Source organism: Microcebus murinus, chromosome 21, assembly GCF_040939455.1.
Source record: "Microcebus murinus isolate Inina chromosome 21, M.murinus_Inina_mat1.0, whole genome shotgun sequence".
Taxonomy (NCBI): Eukaryota; Metazoa; Chordata; class Mammalia; order Primates; family Cheirogaleidae; genus Microcebus; species Microcebus murinus.
In genome coordinates, this window is record NC_134124.1 from 5,046,755 (window position 1) to 5,070,385 (window position 23,631).

The window sequence follows — 23,631 nt, forward strand, 5'->3', positions numbered from 1 at the left end:
TAAAACCAACAGGGCAAACAGCTTCAATTAGCTAATTGATTATGCACTTACCATGTTCTGGGTATATTATGTATGTTAATAAACACTGACTATTATTTGTTAGGTACTATAACTCACTCCTATCAGAAAACTGAGGCCCAGAGATTAAATAACTTGCCTAAAGCCACTCATCTGGTAAGTGAGGGACTTGGGACTTGAACACAGGCAGTCAGGCTCCTGGCCACGGTGCTGTGCTGCTGCCCAGAAGGTTCTGCATTTCTTCTCCTGGGAGTTTTTCCAGACAGAAGAGGAATTACAATTCATATTTACATGTATACATCTTGAGATCATTTCTTTTCTTCTTAAGATTTGCAGCTTGAGAAAATCAGAACTTCCTCATGTAAAAGATAGCCCTTCTGAGCTAGGAGATTAGTGGCTGTTGATCACTTTTGTGCCAGGTGGCGAGGCCGGAGCCATGGAAGTGCTTAGAGGAATTCCCAGAGAGGAGGAGGATTGATGCTTTTGACACCGATGGATTCCAGCAGCGTTTGGCGGCTCCCGGGCATCCTGCGGCACAGTTTGGGGTAGTGCCTGAGCGGCCAGACTGTGTTTGTGACAACTCTGATCTTCCTAACTCTGGGCATCTGTTAAAACGATGCCTCAGCAGGAAAACGCAGTGGGAGAATGTCTGCTCAGAGCATGTGAGCGTCTGACTGGCCTCTCAGACGTCCTCTAGAAAGCCCTGATGTCCCCAGGTCCCCTTTGCTCACTGGCCCTGCCTGTGCTTTGTGCAGACAGAGGAAATGAAACAGAGCTCAGCAGAGGCCATTTGCCTTCTCTACCGTGTTCCTGCTGTGGTCACCACACGAGGGAGAGGATGCCAGCCAGTTGTGCGTCTCCTGCCGGATCGTTCTCTCTCCGAGCACATATTTAGGCCAGGAGGCTCTTTAGGGCTGGAGCAGTGTCTGCTGTGTCTGGGAGGTCCCTGTGGGCCTGCAGATTGAGTGCCTTTTTTAAAGCCACGTGTCTAGTAGGAGAGAAGTTGAGCAGTCAGCTTCCCGGCCATAACACTTTACTGCTCCCTGACAAGTTCTGTTCTCTTCTCCTAGGAATTTTTCCAGGTAGAAAAATGGGTCCATTTCTGCATAACTGTAAAATGTGCACAAGGTGGTCACTTTGGAAAGAAAGAGTCAAAGGGCCTTCTAATGGGGTTGGAGGCGCTGGCCCACCTTAGATTGAGTGGTACGGGGTGTGGAAATGGTCCCAACCTCCCTCACTTCTAGATCCACCCCCTCCGTCCTTGGCATTCTTCTCCGAGGGGAACTGTCCTTGGTGCTGGTCCCTGTGGGCACATTCTGGGTGCTTCTGGCCCCAAGTCCATGAAAGACTCTTGACATGAAGTTGACAGGAGGGAATTGAGATTTATGGAGAGTGCTGGCCTAACGTGTTACCATCCTTTGTGGAAACCTCCCATTTTAATTGAAAATGGAGGCCGTTGCCAAGTGATTTACCATCTCCAGTCTTGGCTGGGAGGTTGGACCTACTATTCAGCTCCCTCTGCCATCTCCCACAGAATTTTTCCCAAACATTTTTTTTTCCTGTCTTTACTAACTGAGAGAGTGACTCACCTTCCTATTCATGGAGAAGTTGAAGCTATCAATAGGAATTTCCCCAACTTTTCTCCTGCGGTAATCATTAGTGCTACCTGCCAAATAGCTCTGTTTTTCTCTTCTTTCAAACACATGGTGGGATTATACTTCCTGGTCCTTTCTGTGAGGGGGTAGGAGGCATGACTGATTCTTCACAGTGAATTTTACGCAGAAACAACATGTGGCACTCCCAGGTGAAAGCATGTACTTGCTGGGGTGAGACTCCCCGGAACCAAATGTCCCTCTGGGATGCTGCAAACATCTGAGACGGTGGCTAGCCTGGGTTCCTGGTCGGTTCAGTTCCAGGGTGGAAATGGGATGAGCAGTAGAGAAACAAGCCTTCTTTCATTAGAAGCCTGTGCAACTTGATACTGTTTGTCAACACGGCATAACAGCCTGTCTACACCCATGTTCTGTTCCTTCCACCTAGCAAAAATGCTGTGTCCTCACCTGTCCTTTTTACCTCCCAGCCTTTCTCAGATGAAAAACTCTCTCTCTGTCTATCCTGATCTTCACAACCACTCTTGATTAAAGTCCTCTGATGGAATCCTATTGTTCATAAAAAAAAAAAAAGGAGAGAAAATCCTTTACGTGGTCTCCAAGGCTCTGCATGGTCTGGCCCTTGTCTGTTTCCTCCTAAGGCCCAGCATGGCCATGTTCACCTTCTGTTAGTTCCTCTCATATGCTGTGATTCTTCTCACCACAGTGCCTTTGAACATGTTCTCTCCGCCAGAAAATGCCCTCCCCACCTCAGAGGGCGCCTCTGGAGTTCCAGGGTATGGTTAATTTTTCTCATTCTTACGCTTTTAGAGCAAGCATGAGCTCCTCAGTGAGTAAATCGAGGAAAATCATAAGGATGTTGTTTCCTTTATACAAGAGTGTGAAGAAAAAGGGAACTATATTATTGAGCGACGGCCAGTGAGGGTCTTCCCTGCCCTTTTCACTGTTCCCCCTCTGCTCATGGTCCTGTCACAGGTCTTTATTTCATGTGAGACTAGCTTTCTGAGTCAGGAATAACCCAGGGAGCCTGGCAGAACCAGGAAAGGGCACCTCCGAAGTTCCATGGTCTGGAAGCTGCTCCTTGAGGAGAATGGGGATGTCCTGAGTTGGAGGGGAAGGTGGCTAGCACCATGACCAAAGTCTCCCAAAGCATGCTGCATCCCAAGATGCTAGAACTAGGGGCCACCTGAAACCTGAAAGAGGTCACAGCTGTAAATGCCACTTTGCTCAGCTGGTGAAGTACTTAAGTGACTTTTCTCATCCCCTTGCAGAGGCTGCTGCTGGTACAGTTATGGGATGCCTGTCCCACTTCACCCTCTAGACTGGTGACTCTTTGAAGGCAAGACTGTGTCCCATTTTCCTTGGGTTCCCTGGAAGGCTGAGGCTCAGTGTCTGTAGAGCTCAGAGGTGGTGGCTAAAATAATTTTTCAGATAGAACTAATCACTCTTGTTGGTGATACTGCCATACTGCTGATAACAGACATGCTTTCTGCAGTGTAATATATTTTGGAAAAATACTCATTTATCTTTCTTTCTTTTTTTCTAGTAGCAGGCCTTTGCTTAGTAATGTCCAAACAAGGCTCCATTTTCTTTACAGGTAAAGCTAAGGCCTCTGTCATGCAAAAAAGGACTTTCTGGGTCTCTTAGCCCCACTCTCCTGTGGCAATTGCACCTGGAGGACTGATGCAGGTTTCTCTTGCAGTGAATAGGTGATCCACCTGATCCCATGAAGGCAGCCTGGCATCAGGAAGCCTAAATTGGGATTCAGAGATTAGTTAGGTCTTCCCAGGTGGTGGGGCTGGAAGTCCCCTGAGAATTTAGAGTTGATATGCCGCAGAAGAAGAGGGCCTTTGAGAAGGCTATTTAGGCGTGAGTCCATGGGGACAGAGAAAGATGCAGAAGATAGTGAGGTGTCTATTACCCAAAATAGCCTTGGAGGGGGTAGGTCTAAGCCTGTATCTGTAGAGGGGAGCGATTGTTTCCTTAGCTGTGGAGCATAGGCAGTGTCCTGCCGAGCTGAGGCTTGATTCAGCATGAGGGGAAAGGGTCTTATCCCTGCTTCAGGAGGCCAGCTTGGTCTGTGAAGGGTTGGTGGCTTAGAAGGGCTGGGATGGACTGAGGTGGGTAGCGGAAATGTGCTGAAATAATGTGGGCCTTGACTGTTAGCCAGGGCAGTGTGTGTATTGTGTGTGTATTCATGCTGTCTCGTTCATACCTATGTGCTGTGGAGGCCTGGGGATATTTGGGGCACACATACTTTATCCCATTTGCTTGTTACCATAAACTTACATAGGAGGCATGATCCCAAATTTACTTATGAGGAAAGTGAGACACAGAGGCGAAGTGCCTTGCTTGAATGACCCCATTTATAAGAGGTTGGACCCAAGACTGACCTCAGCGGACACCCTCTTAGCCACATCTTCAACACTGCCTCCCAAACACCATGGTTGACATTTCAAATGACACACCCACCTGGGTTACTGGGGAGGCTGAGTTGCCCTCTTAAGGCAGAAGTCATAGAGAACAACCATATCTTCACAAGGCCTTTGGTCTTTTTAGGAGGAATTTTAGGCTCTATGGATGATGTCCTTGCCCAGGGGGACATTTCTAGCATTTTCTGGGGAGATAACAAAGGACAAGCTAGATAATATCTCTGGGGATAGAAGACCCCCCTCCCCAAGAGTCTCCAGCATGGGGGCCATCACTGAATGACAGGGATGATGCTTCCCCTTGGGGCTGCAGAGGGCGCTGCAGTTTCTGGAGCATCTCCTCTCATTTGAACATTCACAAAAAACTCTGTGAACGAAAGCTCATATGTCCATTTTGCAGATGGGGAATGACGCTGAGACCACAACAGTGGTAGAATCAGGCTAGAAACCTGGTCTCCTAACACGCAGTTTAGGTTTCTTTCTCCTTTACTAGTTGCTCTCTTGTGCCATGGGGGGATGCTTGTCTTCACGTCACAGCGGCTGATGTTAAACTCAGCCAGCAGGGACCAGACATTAGGGCAGTGCCGGAAGAAAGGCAAACATTCAAATGGAAGACATGGTCCAGGGCATAATATGAGCCTCAGAGTAGCACCTGCTTCATGCAGATTCAGGCATTTCATGGGCATATAACCTGATTCTACATTAATTTCCGAAAGACTGATACATGGAAAACTAGTTTCACCATGAGAAATAGAGTTCTGTGTTCAATAATGCATATTGTGCCCTTCTTCTAGTAGAGTAGTGATGTATATTAAAGTCTCTATAATGTCTTTAATCCAAGAAATCTGTTTGACTGTACTTAATACAAGGTCTCCAGATTTATCTGAACACAAACCCTTTTTTCTTTTTTTAAAGGTAGTACCTATTAGCAGCCCATGGCACTGCCAAGAAAAAATAGTTTGCTTTAATCACTGAATTAATGGGTTGATTTTATATCATGTGGGCAGAGACTTAGGAATGTTTTATGGTTTTATATTCCAGCCTCAAGACTGACTGACTTCCTCCCATCCTTCCTTTCTTCTTTCCATGTATGTATGTATGTGTGTATATATGTATTTATTTATCTGGTGTAAAAGACAAGGTATTTGTAAATAGGTCCTGGTGCTAGTCATTTCATAACTCAAATACCCGGGGTTTGATTGTATCCATGTAAGCCTGCTAAAGTTCATAAATTAAAAATGGAAGCCCATTATGATATTAATAAGACTTTTTAATATTATGTATTATCACTGGCAATTCATGGAGAATAAATATCCAGGAAAGCTATGAGTCTGTCTGCTGTTGCATGATGGCATATATGGTTTGAGAAAATTTATCCATCAGAGGTCTTGGAGATGAGCCAAACTGGCATTTTGTGTAGGCCATTTATCATCTTCCTACCTATGGATTGCTGCAGAAACTTGACATTCAGGATGGGTATTTTCTGAGGCCTTTAGACTCCCTTAATTAGCAAATACTACTAGAGCCAATAATTTCCCTCATGAATCTTTTTTATTTTGACCCAAACCATCATGTTCATGGAGGGCTTCATTTTTTTTTTTTTCTCATTCATTACTAGGGCCATTTAGTACTTGGTAATTGACAATGGGAGGAATCATGTAGCTATGAGGTGGTGGCCATACTTTTAGACTGAATGACTCTACTCTAATTTTGCTGGGAGATTTGAATTTACGTTACCGAAAAATGGTGAATGCCTACATGCCACACTGTTGGAATTGTTTATAAATAACCAAAACCGTGAATGTAAATCTGCAAATGCCCAGCATGTTTTTTTTTGTTGTTGGTTGTTTGTTTGTTTTAGATGTCTTTACTTTTGCCCTGTGCTGGAAAGTAGGAGGAGGATAATCTGGGTTGGGGAAGGAAGCAAATGTTTGTAGTTCTGGATGCTCAGGGTCATGTGTACCATTGCCAAACAGCCTCCACTGCAGGCTTTGTTTGGACCCAAGGTCACGGCTATCTCGGCAACTTGAGGAAGTGATTGCTGAGCTTTGGCAAAAAGCCTCAGTGAGCTCTTGAGTTGGACTAAAAAGTGAGTTTCCCTGAACTCAGTAAATGGGATTATACTGTACTTGCAACTGCAACCTGACTCCCCCCATCCCCTGGCAACTCTGTGCTTTCTAATATCAATCTCTAAGTCTACCTTTCTCATGGCTCACCAGTTTTATTTTTGGGACTCAGAGGTTTAGGAAAAAGCTATGTTTCTTAAAATTTATGATTATTATTAAAGTAAAAGGGCAGGAAGATTTTATCAAACTTGAAAGCTCTCTGTGGATGAATTCCATAGATATATATGCCTGTTAAAGGCATGAATTAAGACACACCCACATTAAGATAATCTGGAAAGAGAAGAAATGCCCAGAGGCCAATTTGGGAGCATTAAAAATACCATTCAGTTTTGATTATGTGAAATAGCTGAAAAAAAAAATAAAACCCCTCAAAGACTGAATGGCTGCCTTGCTGACATGGAAAGCACAGTGATGTTTAAACACATGGATCTTTGGAACTTCCCAGTTTTCATCAGGATGAGTGACATCATTTAATAAATGACCAGATTCTAAAGGATCCAGAATACATCCAAAGTGAAAATACAATTGACTTTTGCTCCTTAGCACCTCAGTCTTACCAGCCACTACAGGCCTGAGGGCTACTGGTGACAATGGCCATTAGAGACACCTTGATGCCTATTGAGGAGCCGGGATGAGCTTACTCTTGGGAAAATCTACTTACGCTTAATGCGAAGGGCTTCCCTGTGCCTTTGGAGTGAAATTCTTCTAAGCCTTCCAGGATCATGGATCTCATAAATCCTCTACATGAAGTCATTTCTGCACGGCTAGTTTCCAGGGGCAGCACAATAAATGCTACTGAAAGACCTGTGTTACATGTTTCTCATGAAGACTTGGGAATTGGCCTGCTAGCTGATGAGAGCCCTCACTGGGACACTGTCCCTGCCGGTGGGTTGGAGGCTGAAGATCTCCTTTCTGCTCTCCAGGCTCGAGGCCTGCTTGTGGACTATCATGATTCTGCTCTCTCTGCTGGTGGACTGGGCATCAGAGTTGGAGGGGGTGGTGAGAGGGGATCTGGGCAGCCCTGCAAGGCTGAAAGCCCTCTGTCTAGAGAGAATGCGGGTGTCATCACAGTCACCTTGCGGGAACATAAAATATGCATGAGCACAAAGTGAGGCCAGCAGCCCCGTGAGGAGAGGCGAAGCGGGAAGTCCCAGAGAGGTGGGGAAGCTTACCTTCTTGACTTCATATTTAATGGCGAGTTTGATCCGGCTCAGACTTGGACGGTGGTGGTCGGACCAGACTTGGAAGTTCACATCACCATTTAAAATCGCTTCCACCTCTTCTGTGTCTCGGCACAGGTCCAGCACGCCCACCACGAAATCCTTGCATTGCATAGATAATTTCCTGTAATCGTTCTAACAGAATAAAGAGAAATCAGGGATGTGTTACAGCGAGCCCCACAGACTGGCTTGCCCAGCACAGCACCGTCGATCAGCAACCGTCCACTGAGTGTGGGCGTATGGAGCACACTGGGATCAAGGGGGTGTGCTGGATGCAGACGGCAGGGCGATTTCTCTTGACGTACAACCCAGAAAACATCTGCTGTAAGCCAGTATTTGTCAAGGTGTGGCCCATGGGCCACCTGCATCAGAATCACTATGGGGGCACACTGAAGTTGCAGGCTCCTAGGCCCCACCCCAGGTTAACTGAATCAGAATACCTAGGGATGGGGCCCAGGAATCTGTCCTTTAACCTTGCTCTCTAAGTGATTCAGACACCTGCCACAGCCCCTCCTGGGTTCTTTCAAAGCAGCAGTTCTCTGTGTCCAATTCTGTATTAATTCTGAGGGAGGAATAATAAGGACATGAAGTTTTAAGGCTGATGGAAATAACACTTCACTCATTTACCACCAACCTATAACGGTGACTGCTCCACACAGGAAGTTTACTGGAGAAATATGGCTGATATTCTAAAATTGGGAAAAAAATGCACACAGGTGTGCTTTTTGTTATGTGCCAGAAAACCTGCTTGTAAATTATAAATCTAAAAATCAAATGTAATTTAAATCTAACAGGATCCTTTCTTACTAAAAATCTTTTTGTGCAGCAAATCATGGCTCCTTAAATTACCTGCCTATTGAATAAACATTTTTAGCCCTTGACCTTTTTGTTCTTCATGTTGTTTCGTTTCTTTTAATGAGTTGTCCCTGGATTTCTCTCTTCCTTCCCCTAGGTGTACCTTTCTGAATATCTTTGAGAGGCTGGCTTCCTTTCCTAGTGGCATGCCAACTTCTCTCTCCCCCAGACAGACTGCTTACATTTCAGATAATGATCCAAAACGTCAGACAAAGAAATGTCTCATGTCACCCTCACACCGCTGCTCCCCCAAAATGTTTTCCCCCAGAGGCCTCCTTGTTGGTTTCTTAGTTGGAATGAGTCTATTCAGAAACTACACAAGAGTCAAATGTCACTTTCAATGTTAATCCCTGTCAACAACCCTCAGACTGTAAATAGTAGTTGGCAAATAGCGCAGCTCCGCTTTTCCAGAACCTGGATTCCTGGGCAAATAGGCAGGGAGCTTGGCACGCTGCAGGGGCTCAGCCATTTTTCTGAGTTAATGGTTCTTGTCTCCTTCCAGGGCTGCTGCATCAAGATGTCACTTTGCATGATGGAAAGAGGTAAGGCAATGTTTGTTTGCTAGGAAAAAGAAAAGGATCAATAAAGTATTTTCAGTCAAGGGTGGCCACCCTTCATTTGTATATATAGTTTAGGTGGAAGAGGAGAGTTTTGAAAATTGTGGGTGGAAAAATGATCACTGAGCTCAGGCAGATTGTCATGGGAAAAAATTCAGGTGAGGCACTTGGAGTGTCCTAGGTTTTGGCACCTAGCAGAGAGCTGGTGAGGAGTCACACTCTGCTCCTTCATCCCTAACACCTACCCATCCATCCATCCTTCATGCATTCATCACTGAGAACCTACTATGTAGCAGACAATGAAAAATCAGCAGGGAACAAGGCAAGTCTCTGAGCAGTGTAAGGGTGGAGGGATCTGGCCCCGCCCCCAGCCCCCCCCCCCCCCCCCCCCCCCCCCCCCCCGCTCCAGGGTTGCATAAGAGCAATGGTAAGTAAAACTTGCTCAGAGCTTGTCTTGGCCAAGATGTTCTGCAGAGCACTGATGAGCCAGAGGTGGGAGGCTCAAGGCATACTGGGACCAGCCCTTCTGTTGCAACTCAGCTTCCCTGTGTCTCCACCCTCCACCCCATCAACTTTATTGTGCCTTTCCTGAGAACAAGGAGTCTCTGCCTGTTACTCATGTAACGGATACTGCCCTGTTGGCTAAACCAAGCCTCGTCTCTTGGTGGAAACTCCTGCCTAGGGTGGCAGGCATGGATGGTTCAGGAAAGGAAGTGGAAAGGGCTTGGCCCAGCTGTTGGCTCAGGCTCCTGGTGCTAGGAGCAAGTCAGGCTGTCCTGCCCAGAGCCTCTGCACATGTCTGAGTTCAGTGCAGTTCTGAACAGAAGGAGCCACTTCATTTGAAACTGTCACTTTCCTGGGCTCTTTCAGCCAGACTGCCATCCAAAGGGGTGGCATCAGAGCAGTCAGAGCAGGTAATTTGTGTTTTGCCTTCTGCATTAGGCACTCAGGCAGGAAGGCAATAAGCTTTCTGGTGTCTGCAGATGGCTGGAGGGGATAGAGAGAACCCAAGGCTGCCAGGAAGAAGGAGATGACATGAAACACAGATGGTAATAGTGAGAGCCGTAGGTGAACATTTCTGGGGAATGATGATGATTATGATTTATTGGGTCAACTATGAGCTCAGTGAGCCTTCCAAGATACACTCCTCACTGTAGCTGTAGGTAGATAAAATAATATCTAAGACTTCACAAGTGCCAATTAAAAAATGTTTAATATTCCTAAACACCAGTCCCAATGGCTGACGGGTATTCCACCTGCATCATCTCACTCAATCCTTATAAAAACCCCATGATGGAGGGACTGTCACCATTTTCCAACTTACAAATGAGGAAACTGAAACTCAGAGGGATAAAGTAACAGGCAGAATCCTCTTTCTCGTACTAGTCCCCGATCTCTGGGTCACTCATCTTCCTTGGAGTTGCAGCTGCTGTCTCCCTGTCACTCTCCCAACATTACTGCCGTTGTGATTCTTGGTGGTTTCAGTATCCTGGAAGATTACCCTCACATTGCCCTGCCCCTTTACCTCCTTGAGAGCCCCTTTTCCAATTACCTTATCCTCAGCCACTCACTCTCTTGGTTATTCCCAGTAACTATTGATCCTGCCCTCTAAAAACTAGAGGCTTAACTGGGGCTGACTTTCAACCAACTTGGGGAAACAAAGGGTGGGTAGGCATATGGATATATAATCCCTGACAGATTCTATAGGATAGTAAGTTAGAAGGACCTGGAGTTTAAACTCCTGTTTTATTACTTGCTAGTAAAATTGGGGAATTGAGCAAGCCGGCTCAATTGGTAATTAAGAATAAAGCTGCTATAAATATTCATGTACAAGTTTTTGTGTGAACAGTGCTCAGGTTTTATTTCTTTGGGGTAAATGACTGGGAGTGGGATTGCTGAGTATCTTATAAGTGAATGTTTGACTTTGTAAGAAACTGCCAATTGTTTTTGGAATGGCTGTACTATTTTATATCCTACCAGAAAATTATGAGAGTTCCATATTCTTTCAGCACTTGGTATTGTAAATTTCTGTATCATTGTATCTTATTGTGGTTTTAATTTGCATGACATAATAGCCAATGCTGTTAAACATCTTTTCCAGGCTTATTTATCATCTTTTTATCTGCTTTAATGAAATGTATATTCAAATCCTTTATCTATTTAAAAAACTAAGGTATTTTCTTATTATTGAGTTTTGAGAGGTCTTTATATATTCTGGATACAATTCGTTTTTAAGAGATAAGATTTGTAAATATTTCTCTCCATCTGTAGCTTATCTTCGTTCGCATTCTCTTAACAGTATCTTTCAAAGAGCGGATGTTTTTAATTTTGGTAGTGTCCGATTTATCATTTTTTCTTACATCATTATGCTTTTGATGGCACAACTAAGAAATATTTTCTTTATGTTTTCTTGTAAAGGTTTCATAGTTTAGGTTTTACACTTAGATCTATGACTTGTTCTGTGTTAATGTTTGTATAAGGTGTGAGGTATAGGTTGAGGTATCTTTTATCGCACACGGATGTTCATTTGTTCCAGCCTCACTTGTTGAAAAGATTATTTTTTCTCCCATGAGTTGCTTTTGTACAACTGCCCAAATTTATTGGCTATATTTGTATGAGTCTATTTTTGTGCTCTCTGTACTGTTTCCTTGATCTATATGCCTGTCATTTCACTAATACCCACTATCTTTATTTTTGTAGCTTTATATTGTCTTAAAACTAGATACTTTGAGTCCTCCAAATTTGCCCTTCTTTTTCAAATTGGTTTGGCTTTTCCAATCCTTCCTTTTTCATATAAATTTAAGAGTAAGCTTATTCACAGGTATAAGGTATTCTGCTCGGATTTTTATTGGAATTGTGTTCAATCTATAGATCAGTTTGGGAGGGTGGTATTGACTTCTTTGTTGAATTCGCCAAACCATGAACATGATACATATCTTCATTTAGGTGTTCTTTGATTTCTTTCATTAGTGTTTTATAGTTTCCAAAATACAGAGTCCATATATGTTTTATAATATTTATATCTAAGTATTTCATTTTTCAGCTGTTAAAATATCAATTTTTATGTTTTTAATTGTTTATTATTCCATATAAAATAGGATTGACTTTTGTGTGCTGTCCTTATATCATACGACCTTGCTAAACTTACTTATTTGTGCTTTGCAGATATCTGGAAATTTTCTACATAGACAAACATGTCGTTTGAAAATATGGATTGCTGACTTTGAATAAATACCTAACTCAGATGCATTTATTAAGATAACTGATAAAATGCTCAGCAATATGATTTAACATTGGATTGAAGATTTACAAAGTATTGTTTCTAGGAACAAAATGTTGCCAACAAATTTTTGTTGGCTTTCAACCTAAAATTGTTGGCTCAGAGCTTTTTATGTAGTCAGTACATTGAGCAGTTTTGTAGAATATTCATCCACTATTTATTTCTGGTTCTCTGCTCAATACAAATGTTAACTGAGATTCTCAGCTAGTTCAGAATTATTTCCCTTTCCTTTTGGTCCATAAATCTCACAAGTTTATTTGTTACTGAGATGAATTTCTGGCCCTAACACAGAGGACAATCCTAGACCATCTAACAAAATATGTTGACACCTGAACTTTTGGTGCTGAGGCTGTTGTTTTGACAGCATCTATTTCAGGAAACTATTAGTTTGCTTGACTTTGGTTCAAAACCCCAACATTCCAACTTTTTCAAAGCTACTGACCTGAAATTGGAAGAGAGAGAGAAGCTCATTACCCTGATTGGTCAAAAGTTAAATGAATTTCTCAGACTGACGCTGTGGAAACACTCACATGATACAGGATAATTAACACTCACTCCTCAGTGGAGACCTTAGAAATTAGATTAAAGAAGAGTGTGGGTTTCAAGTCCATTCCCCCCTCTCTTCTCTTCAGGGACCCAGTTATGGGGAAGGAATATTTATTGAAAGCTCGGACTGAAATCCAGTTGGAAATACGTTAGCAGATGTGTGTGTGCTGTAAACCTGGGAGGTGTTTCCGCTTTTGACATACATTTAGGCTGAGTTTGTTTAAGAAAGGGTTGCACTAACAGTTTACAATAAAAGTGTTTTAAACATTTTAATATTTCTTTAAATGGCCACAACTATACTATACAACTGATAGTATTATTGTCCTTAAAGAAGAGGACTGAGAGTTGACCACTGGATTGAGCAAATTGGAGATCACTGGTCACCTTGACTGGAACAGTTCTGGAAGCATGGAGGGCATGACTGAAGAGGACTGGAAGAGAATGGGAGGGGAGGTTTGGAGCCAGTGGTGTAGGTAGCTCTTCTGGGGAGTTTTACTGCAAAAGAGTGAAGGGAAATGGGTGAGTAGCTGACGTGGGAAGTAGGGTCAGGAGGAGCTTTCTTCCTTCCTCCCTCCCTTCCTCACTCTGCTTCCCTCCCTCCCTCCCTCTCTTCCTCTCTTCCTTCCTCCCTTCCTTTTAGTAATGGGAGACACCATAATATTTTGTATGCTGATGGGAATTTTCTAGCAAGTAATTATGATGATCATAATGTGGAATAGGTATATTATTACATTAATCCAGTAGTTCAGTAGCATATATGAGAGAAGATTGAAGGTCATGTATAAGTGGAGGCATAAATTTATATAGAATTACATATGGTTTATCTACAGTAACAGGAGGGAAGGTCAGTATGTAGGTGAGGATGCTAGAAGGTAGATGCATTGATGGTGGGAATCTGTAGACATTTTCTTCCTATTGCTTCAATTTTTTTCAGTGAAATAGGAATAAAAATTATCAGCTAAAAGTTACAGTAGGAGATGAAGTGGTGGAAATTTGAGGATAGGAGGTCTTAGATAGTGTTTAGAAGACTATATGAATGAGTAGAGAGATAGGATATGATTTCTGGAGAACTGTAAGAGCTGATATGAGGTTTGTGGTCATAAATTTAAAATGAGGCCAGTTAATATGGTTGTTTTTTTCTAACCACATTCACCTTCCTGAGGGCCAGCATGTTAGATAGAGAATTAGATTTTACCAGGGTTGTGTTTTTGATAACAAATACAACACATGAAGAGAGGGGCAGAAGAGTAGAGGTGCATGTGAGAGAGTGATTGTAATGACAGTTTATGGAACTGAAGCTGGTATGAGGGAAGAAAGGGAAAGTGAAAAGATAGATCATTGAGTTGGAGGTTCTGGAGGGACGCAAAAGATTGACAGAGTCGAAGTATTCAAGGGAGATGGAAAAATTGGAGCTGGTGGTCAGAGAGTGTGATGTGTAATGCTTAGATTATCGAGCATTTGCATTTATTGATTGTGGCAAGCGTAGGGTCAGGTAGGCTCATGGTGACTAAGGTAGGGTGGAGGATAAGACCACTGGTGGGGAGGAGTCCATGAAACTGAGCCAGGGCATTGGAGGGACAATCTGTATATAGAAGTGCCAAGAATCTGTACAGCAGGAACTAAAAGCATGACAGAGAGTAACCCGTTGTTGCACTCTGCAACAGTGAGGGATAATGGGTGATAAAATCTGATGAAATGTGATTCATAGATGGATGTTCTTAGGAGGGAGAGAAGGAGAAAGGTCTGGAAGTGGCAAGGAACAGCAAGGGGGATGCCCACGCCATCTCTGAGCTGCCCTGAGGACTATGGGAGCAAAACCAGCCCCATTTGAGAGGGCTGCAGGGGAAGACGTCTTTAGAAGGAGCAAGAAGGTGACGAATCAAAGGAGGGGTCAGTATGGGGTGCGGGGGGGGGGGTGGTTTGCTGAGGAGGGAGTGTGAAGGCCAGGCAGTGATGTGGGAGGGTATCTGGAGATGAAGAAAAAGGGTGTATGAGGATGGAGTGGTGGTGGGTAGAGTAACTGATACAGGTGCTGAGGGGCAACCTGGGAGACGCTGGTTTCCTGTGGCGAGAACATAAAGAGATTACAATGCCTTTTTTTTCCCTTGAGCTGAGGGAAAAAATTTTTTTTTAATGGTACGCATGTACTTTTATTTGATTGGATTTCTTTTCTTTTCTGTCTTTATTTCTGAATATTATAGGGGTACAGATGTTTTAGTTACATGGATTGCTTTTGTATTGCTGGAGACAAAGTTATAAGTGTGCCCATCTCCCAGATAGTGTATGTTGTACCTGTTAGGTATGATTTCACCCAACCCCCTCCTCCGCCTCCCACCTGTTTGATATCCATTGAGTTTTACTTCAAATTGTGTAGGTGAATGCTGTTTGCTTAGTTCCAATTTACTAGTGAGTACATGTGGTGTCTGTTTTTCCATTCTTGTGATACTTCACTTAGGAGAATGGTCTCAAGTTCCATCCAAATTGTTATAAAAGGTATTAATTCTATTTTTATGGCTGAATGCTATTTCATGGTATTCATATATCACATTTTATTAATCCACTCATGAATTGATGGGTACTTGGGTTGATTCCACATCTTTGCAATTGTGAATGGTGATGCAATAAACATTTGAGTGCAAATGTCTTTTTGATAAAATGATTTTTTTTCCTTTGGGTAAATACCCAGTAGTGGGATTTCTTGATCAAATAGTAGGTTTAAGTTCTTTGAAGAATGTCCATACTATTTTCCATAGTGATTGTACTACGTTGCAGTCTCAACAACAGTGTATGAGTGTTCCTTTCTTTCTGTATCCATGCCAGCGTCTATTGTTTGGGGACTTTTTAATAAAAGCCATTCTCACTGGGGTTAGATGATACCTCATTGTGGTTTTAATTTGCGTTTCCCTGATGATTAGTGATGTTGAGCATTTTTTCATATGTTTGTTGGCCATTTGTCTATTTTCTTTTGAAAAGCTTCTGTTTATGTCTTTTGGCCACTTTTTAATGAGGTTATTTGATTTTTTTCTTGCTGATTTGCTTGAGTTCTTTGTAAATTCTGGTTATTAGCCCTTTATTGGATATATAGCATCCGAATATTTTCTCCCATTCTGTAGGTTGTCTATTTGCTCTGCTGATTGTTTCTTTAGCTATGCAGAAGCTTTTCAATTTAATCGAGTCCTATTTATTTATTTTTGTTGTTGCTATGATTGCCATTGGGGTTGTCTTCATACATTCTTTGCCTAGGCCGATATCTAGAAGAGTTTTTCCAACATTTTCTTCTAGAATTCTTATGGTTTCATGCCTTAGGTTTAAGTTTATTATTTATCTTGAATTAATTTTAGGGAGTAGTGAGAGATACTGATCCTGTTTGTGGTTACATGTGGCTATCCAATTTTCCCAGCACTATTTATTGAATAGGGATTCTTTTCCTCAGTGTATGTTTTTGTCTGCTTTGTCAAAGATCAGATGGGTATATGAGGATGATTTGATATCTGGGTTCTCAGTCCTGTTCCATTGGTCTATGTCTTTGTTTTTGTACCAATACAATGCTGTTTTGGTTACTATAGCCTTGTAGTGTAGCTAAAAGTCTGGTAGAGTGACAGTTTCAGATTTGTTCCTTTTCTTAAGGTTGTTTTGACTACTCAGGTTTTTTTTTGTTCCAAACGAAGGGTAGAATTATTTTTTCCAGATCTGCAAAAAATGATGTTGGTATTTGATGGAGAATTTATTGGATCTGTAAATCACTTTGGATAGTATAGACATTTTAACAGTGTTGATTCTGCCTATCCATTAGCATGCTATGTATTTCCATTTGTTTGCATCCTCTGTGATTTCCTTCCTCAGTGATTTGTAGTTCTCCTTGTAGAGGTCTTTCACTTCCTTGGTTAAATATTAATATATTCTTAGGTACTTTATTTTCTTTGTTGCTATTGTGAAAGGTATTGAGTCTTTGATTTGATTCTCTGCTTCACTCCTGTTGGTGTATAGATATGCTCCTGATTTGTGCACGTTGATTTTATAACCTGAGACATTGCTCTATTTCTTTATCACTTCAGGGAGTCTCTTGGCAGAGACTTTGGGGTTTTCTAGATATAAGATCATATCATCAGCACAGAGCAATAGTTTGACCTCTTCTGCTCTCATTTGGACACCCTTGATTTCCTTCTCTTGCCTGATTGCTCTGGCAAGGACTTCTAGCCCTATTTTGAATAAAAGTGGTGACAGTGGGCAATCTTGCCTAGTTCCAGTTCTAAGTGGGAATACTTTCGATTCTTCCCTGTTCAGTATGATGTTGGCTGTGGGTTGTGATATATGGCTTTTATAATTTTAGGTATGTTCCATCTATGCCTATTAAGAATTCTTATCACAAAAGGATGCTGAATTTTGTCAAATGCTTTTTCTGCATCTATTGAGATGATCATATGGTATTTATTTTTGCTTCTGTTTATGTGGTGGATCACATTTATGGATTTACATATGTTGAGCCATCTCTGCATGCCTGCAATGAAGCCCACTTGGTTGTGGTGGATTATTTTTTTGATGTGCAGCTGAATTCAGTTAGCTAGAATTTTATTGAGAATTTTTGCATCTATATTCATAAGGGATATTCATCTGTAGTTTTCTTTTTTTGTGTGTCCTTTCCTGGCTTTGGTATCTAGGTGATACTGGTTTCATAGTATCAGGGAAAGATGCTTTCCTTCTCAATGTTATGAAATAGTTTCTATAGTATGGATACAAATTATTTGTAGGTCTGATAAAATTTGGCTATGATATGATCTGGTCTGGGACCTTTTTTTGTTGGAAGATTTTTTATTGTTGCATCAATTTTGTTGCCTAATATTGGTTTGTTCAGGAGTTTTGTTTCTTCTTGATTGAGCCTAGGGAGATTGTGTGTTTCCGAGAATTTGTCCATTTCCTTGACATTTTCAAGTTTATGTGCATAGTGATTTGTATAGTATTCAGAAACGATACTTTGTATTTCTGTGGTATTAGTTATGGTATCTCCTTTTTCATTTCCGATTGAGCTTTCTTGAGTCCTTTGTTTTCTGTTTCTGGTTAATGTATCAAGAGGTCTGTCAATTTTGTTTATCTTTTCAACAAACCAACTTTTTGTTTCATTAATCTTCTGTATAATTCTTTTGTTATTTATTTCATTTAGTTCTGCTCTGACTGTAGTTATTTCTTTTCTTCTGCTGGGATTGGAATTGGTTTGCTTTTCCTTTTCTAATTCCTTGAGATTATTCATTATATTATGATTTGTGATCTTTCCATCTTTTTGATGTAGGCATTTAAGGCTATGAATTTTCCTCTTAGGACTGCTTTTGCTGAGTCCTGTAGGTTTTGATACCCTGTGTCCCCTTTGTCATTTAGTTTGAGGAATCTTTTGATTTCCATTTTAATTTCCTCCTTGACCCATTAATCATTCAACAGTAGGTTGTTTAACTTCTATGACTTTATGTAGAGTTGTGTGTTTCTGTTGGAATTGATTTCTAATTTTATTCCACTGTGGTCTGAGAAGATACATGGTATAATTTCTATTTTTTTAAATTTATTGGGACATATTTTGTGGCCTAAGATGTGATTAATCTTAGACAGTGTTCTGTGCGCTGATGAGAAAAACGTATATTCAGTGGTTTTTGGTTAGAATGTTCTGTAAGTGTCTGTCAGGCCCATTTGTTCTAGAGTCCCATTTAAATCCAATGTTTCTTTGTTTAGTTTCTGCTTGGAGGTTCTATCCAGTTCTGTCAGTGGAGTGTTAAAGTCCCCAGCTATTATGATCCTGCTGCTTATCACTTTGTTTAGATCTAGTATGGTTTCCTTTATGAATCTGGGTGTACTTGTATTAGGTGCGTAGATATTTAGGATTGTTATGTTTTGTTGAATTGTTCCCTTTACCATTATATAATGACCATTTTTGACTTTCTTTACTATTGCTGATTTGGAGTCTATGTTATCTGTTACGAGAATGGCTATACCAGTTTTCTTTTGGTTTCCATTTGAATGGAATATTTTTTTACCTCACTGAGGTGAGGCACGTGAGGCATGTAGTATGCTGCCAGCCATGTAGGTCACACTCAGTACCTGCCTGCTTGCACAGTATTTCACTGCTGAATCCTGCCCTAGTGCATTTCCTTCCACATATCCCTCCCCTCAATTGGTGGATAAGAAAACTCTGAATGGTACGATTTAACACACATGGCTGAATTCTTATTAATTATAACTGGAATCACTGAAATAATTAATGAACGTGAAAGGCTGGATGAGAACTTGAGCCTGATGCTCATTACTGCAGATGAAAATGGAAAAGCTTCAATCCATGTTTTAGCTTCCATGCATGCAATTAATTGTTTCATTAACCTTCACCATATCAGTAAGCCAATGCTCCAAAGGATCATCAAGGCAAATACCCTTCAGCATGTAATCGCCATTTAGGAATGTAAATCCAAGGAAGGTGGTTCAAGTTTAGTAGATGAGCATTTAGTACATGGCATTTCTCACTTTAGCTTTCTCAGGGGGATTTAGGCAACTCCTTGGTCTTCAGAGTCCAGGGTCTGGCCCCAAGGGTAGGGTAAGGCTGGCTCCTTGCCCCAGTACTCCCCTCAAAGGTCTGAATCTCCAACTCTGCCCCTGGTTACCCACTGCCTCCCTGACTGCGTTTGCTCTCGGCAGGAGGCTTTTCTTTATTAATCCCAAACATACTCCCTGCATTTTCCAAAGGGGTCTCTTGTGTCCTAAGTGTTTCAAAATTTGGGAAAGATGGTTGTGTGTGTATGTCGGATGATCTTAAAATTTTTCATTGCAGCCTGATCAGTGTTTGCATGAGAAGGAAAACTGGTGTTTAGTGCCCAGGTTTGAATCGCAGCTCTGCTGCATATTGGCTGTGTGATTTATAGTGCATGACTTAGTCTCTCTATGTGCTCTAGCTTAATCTGCATAATGGGGATGATAATGCTGTATACTTTACAGGACTGTTGCAAGGAGCAACCTGAAAAAGATAATCCATGTAAGTTGCTTCACACAATATATGACAAGTATTGGCCATTATTATGACGACTTGAGGTGTATAGGTAGGCAGAGAGCATATATGCGGATAATTTGTCTATTCTGGGGTTGGTCTTCAAGTACCACATCTAACAAAGCTGGCAAATGGTCTCATTCGATTCAGTCCCACAGCTTCCTCCCATGTGAGTGCCCAGGAGGAAATGCAGGCAACAGGGAAAAATCTTGGAGCCTGGGGACCAGGGCAGAGACCTGATCACTCAGGTACAGGCTCCTGGACACTGAGCTCTGCGCCTGCAGGTAACTGTGCCACTTTCCTTAGCCAGGCAGCACTGACAGTGCCCCTGCTGGCACTTTGGTTTCCAGCCTGTGTTTTGGTTTACTTACTTGGCAGTTACTGACACTGTGAGGGGCTCTTAGCACATTGATGTGACATTTATGGAATCCCAGAAGGAATGGATTGCTCTGCTTGTTGGTTTTTAAACAAGTCTCTCTGTTGGATTCAGTGGCTTGCCTAAGGACAAAGGCTGTCTTTCAGGAAAAAGACTCAGGTATTTTATTAGCTAGGGTATTTTATTAGCAAGGTATTAGGGTATTTTATTAGGGTATTATATCCACTAATTCAACAAGTATATTTGAGCACCTACTGTGTGTCAAGGGCTGGGAATGCAGACCCAAATAAAACAAAGTCCTTGCCCTTGAGGGGTCAGGGTCTAGCCAGAGAGAATACAAGTAACCAGATGAAGACCACAAGGTCATGTAAGTACCTTGGGACAAGTTTGGGGCATGCTGCCTGAATTTCTAATATCAGAGGGCTTCCAAGAGGAGGTAGAGTGTAAACTGAGACCTGAGAATGAGTAGACATGAGCAGGGGTGAGGCAGGAGTGAGGTGAGGAGGTTGCAGGGAATGGACATTCTAGGAAGAGGGTTGAGTACTTCATGTATTTAGCTGATTGAGTTCTCATGACAAACTTAACAAGTATATGCTGTTATTGTTTTTGTTTTTGTTTTACAGCCAGAGGAGCTGAGGCCCGGAGACTTCAGTGGCAGCTGGGATCTGAACTCAGATGTGGCTGACTCCAAAGTTCATGATCCTAACACTGGTACGTGGCCTTTGATAAAAATACCAACTGCCTTGCTACATGCTGTAAAACCCTGGAGGGCAGGATGTGGGTGGGGTGTTCAAGGTCCTTGCTGGTGAAAAGGAAGAGAAAGATGAGGGCATGTTGTTCAGAGGCCCAGGTGCTGAAACTTGAAGTGAAGCAACGTCCTGGGTTTCCATAACCAGTGGAAGGCCAGGGAGTTGAGACTGGCTGAGCTCAGAGAGCTGAGCTCCACACGCTAAGTTCTTAGCATGTGTGTTGATCAGAATGAAGTCATCCCTATTGGGATGGGCCATTCCTATTGCTCTCAGGGACCTAAGCCACTTATCAAAGTGTCAGTCTGTCCACTCTCTCACATCCTTTTTGGTCTCAGGACTCTCACCAGGAGGTTGGTCACTTCTCCCAGCCCTACCCAGTGCCACTATCTTCATGGTGAAAAGGTATGGGGGTGAGTGGGTAAGCAGAGAGTTTGCAAAGTTCCCCCCTCCAGTGCCTGGGGAAACCTAACTCATTCTTCAAGGTACACAGAGAAACAGAGAGTGGGGGGATGAGGCAGCATTGCTTGTGCCAGCTAGATTCCAAAGGGGGCAGCATGGTGGTGACTGCTGTCTTGGTGTAATAGTTTTTAGCAAGCACAGTTTTGGGGTCTGTTTGCCTTGTTGGAGCCAAAGCAAACAAGATAGCTGCACAGTGGTGCTGAACTAAAAACTCCCTCTTCGTGGACTCTTCCAAAGCTTTCATCCACAAAGCACACCTCAGCCACTTCAGCCATGGATGGGCTCTTAGAAGATAACACATACACATGCGTTTATTCATTTAATCAAGAGAAATGAACAGAGCATCTGCAGAGTGCTGAGCACTGTGCTGGGGCCTGGAGGCACAATGAAGAGCGAGGCAGGCATGGTCATGGCCCCAGGGCACTGACAGCCCAGTGGAAACAGAGACAGTGAAGGTCCTGCAGTGGGATGAGTAGCCACCCCTTTTGTGCAAATTAGACCTGAGTTTCTTTACATCTAGCCTCATAGTAATTACTGGGAAAACATTTCCTTCCAAATAAACCCAATTGGTAAGGTGCAGAAACTGGTATGGGTCTGTCAGCTTAAAAGCTTGAGTGGTTTCCAGGAATCCATCCTTGCAAAGACGTTCCGCGCAGTCCAGTATATGCTTAATGAGCCCCGCATGTGCCAGAGCCGTGGCCTGCACCACAGAGTGAGGAGGGAGCTAGGGTTACTTCTCGCCTGTCAGGGAGATCACGCATGCGCAAATCATTCCACTACTACATGGTGAGAGCTAGTCAGTCACGCAGCAGATGTTCCCTAGGTACCCACGCTGTGCCAGGCGCTGCTCTGAGTCTGTGTGTTGCAGCCATAAGCCCAACAGACAGTCCCTGCCCTCATGGAGCTTATGTTTTACTAGGGGGGTAGAGACTGCAGAGAGGGGGGTGCTATTTTATATAGCTGGTGAGGCTGGAGCTCCTAGAGGAGGTGATTCGGAATAGAGAGTTGAAGAAGGTGAGGGAGAAAGTTATGCTGATTTATGGGGAAAGAGTGTTCCAGACAGAGTGTCCCCAGTGTGTGTGTGGGGGGGGGCGCGGCAAGAGGGCAGCCTCAGGAGAGGGCGAGTGTGGGGATTTTGAGGAATAGCTGAGAGGCCAGCTGCCAGGCACAGTTGGTGAGAGGAAAGCAGGGGAGATGAGGCCAGGGAGCAGCAGGGGACAGAGGGTCACAACCTGACGGGCTGTGGTCAGGACTGCAGCTTCTCCTCTGGAGAGAAGGGGAGGCACTAGAGGGTTTCAGGGGGCAGAGTTAGCATGATCTGATTCCTGCTCTGAGAGGGCACCTCTGGCTTCTGGGATAGAATAACTCGCAACGGGCGAGAGCAAAAGCAGAAGACCAATTAAGAGGCTGCTGCAGTTGTGCAGAGGAGAGGCAAAGGTGGCCAGGACTGGAGAAGTAAATGGGTGAGGAGGGGAGCAGCTTGACATTCTGGTGTCTTTGAAAGACAGAGCCAAGAGGATTGATGGGTGGGCATGAAGTAAGAAAAAAGGAAAAGAAACAAGGATGAATGTGCAGTTTTAGCCTTAGCCACCAGAAAGGTAGAGTTAGCATTTATAAAAAAAGCATGAGGATAGGTTAGGTAATTGTTTAGCAAATATTTCTTCCTTCCCTCTCCGTCTCTATGAGAAGAATACACCTCCTTCCCCATGACATTGGGTTTGGTCACAGGACTTGCCTTAGCCAGTTAAGTGTGGGTGGAAATGACAGTGTGAAACTCATGTCTTAAGAGGCATCGTGCACTTTCCCTTCGCCTTTGGGAAGCTTCTGACAGCTCCAAGAGAAGAGTGTGCCCTAAGGGGCCACGACCTACCTGCCATAGGCCCCAGAATTTGATGTGCAGAGCAGCCTCCTCCACTGACCGTTAGACTGGTGAATGTGAAAATAGCTGTTAATTGTGTAGACTGTTGGGTTTGGGGGTGGATGGTTACACAGTCTCACTGTGGCAGTAACTGACTGGTGAAGGGACGGAGGCAGGTTCAGTGCTTCAGGACATCAACATCAGAAACAGGCTCTCAGCCCTGTCTGGGTAGTCAGGGATGTTTCCTGAGAGGAAACAGTTATTGGTGAGCCTTGAAAGTTAAATCAAAGTTATCCAGTTCAAGAGGTGGAACAAGGACATTCCAGGCTGAGGACACAGCATTAGCAAACGCCTAGAGAAACATGATATATGGATATACAGGGAACTATGCAAGTAGAAGCAGGGGATGGCAGAAGGTGAATTTGGAGAAAGAAACAGGAGCTGGGTCATGAAGGGGTTTGCATTCCCAGTAAGGATCTTGGACTTTAGCCCGTAGGCAGTGGGGAGCCACACCAGCCTTTTCAGAGGGAGAA

General features: G+C 43.1%; 1 protein-coding gene across 4 annotated transcripts in view; it reads right to left on the minus strand.

The window, feature by feature from the left end:
- The window catches only part of TRPC7 (transient receptor potential cation channel subfamily C member 7), a 126,186-nt gene that overhangs the window by 71,968 nt on the left and 30,587 nt on the right, over positions 1-23,631 (minus strand). For 2 of the 4 annotated variants that reach the window (XM_075996368.1, XM_012761202.2), the window contains exon 3: positions 7,356-7,538. The exons of the other annotated variants lie outside the window; for them this stretch is intronic. In XM_075996368.1, the coding sequence (XP_075852483.1) occupies positions 7,356-7,538 (183 nt within the window). The remainder of the gene's footprint in view (positions 1-7,355; positions 7,539-23,631) is intronic. 4 annotated transcript variants of the gene reach the window in all.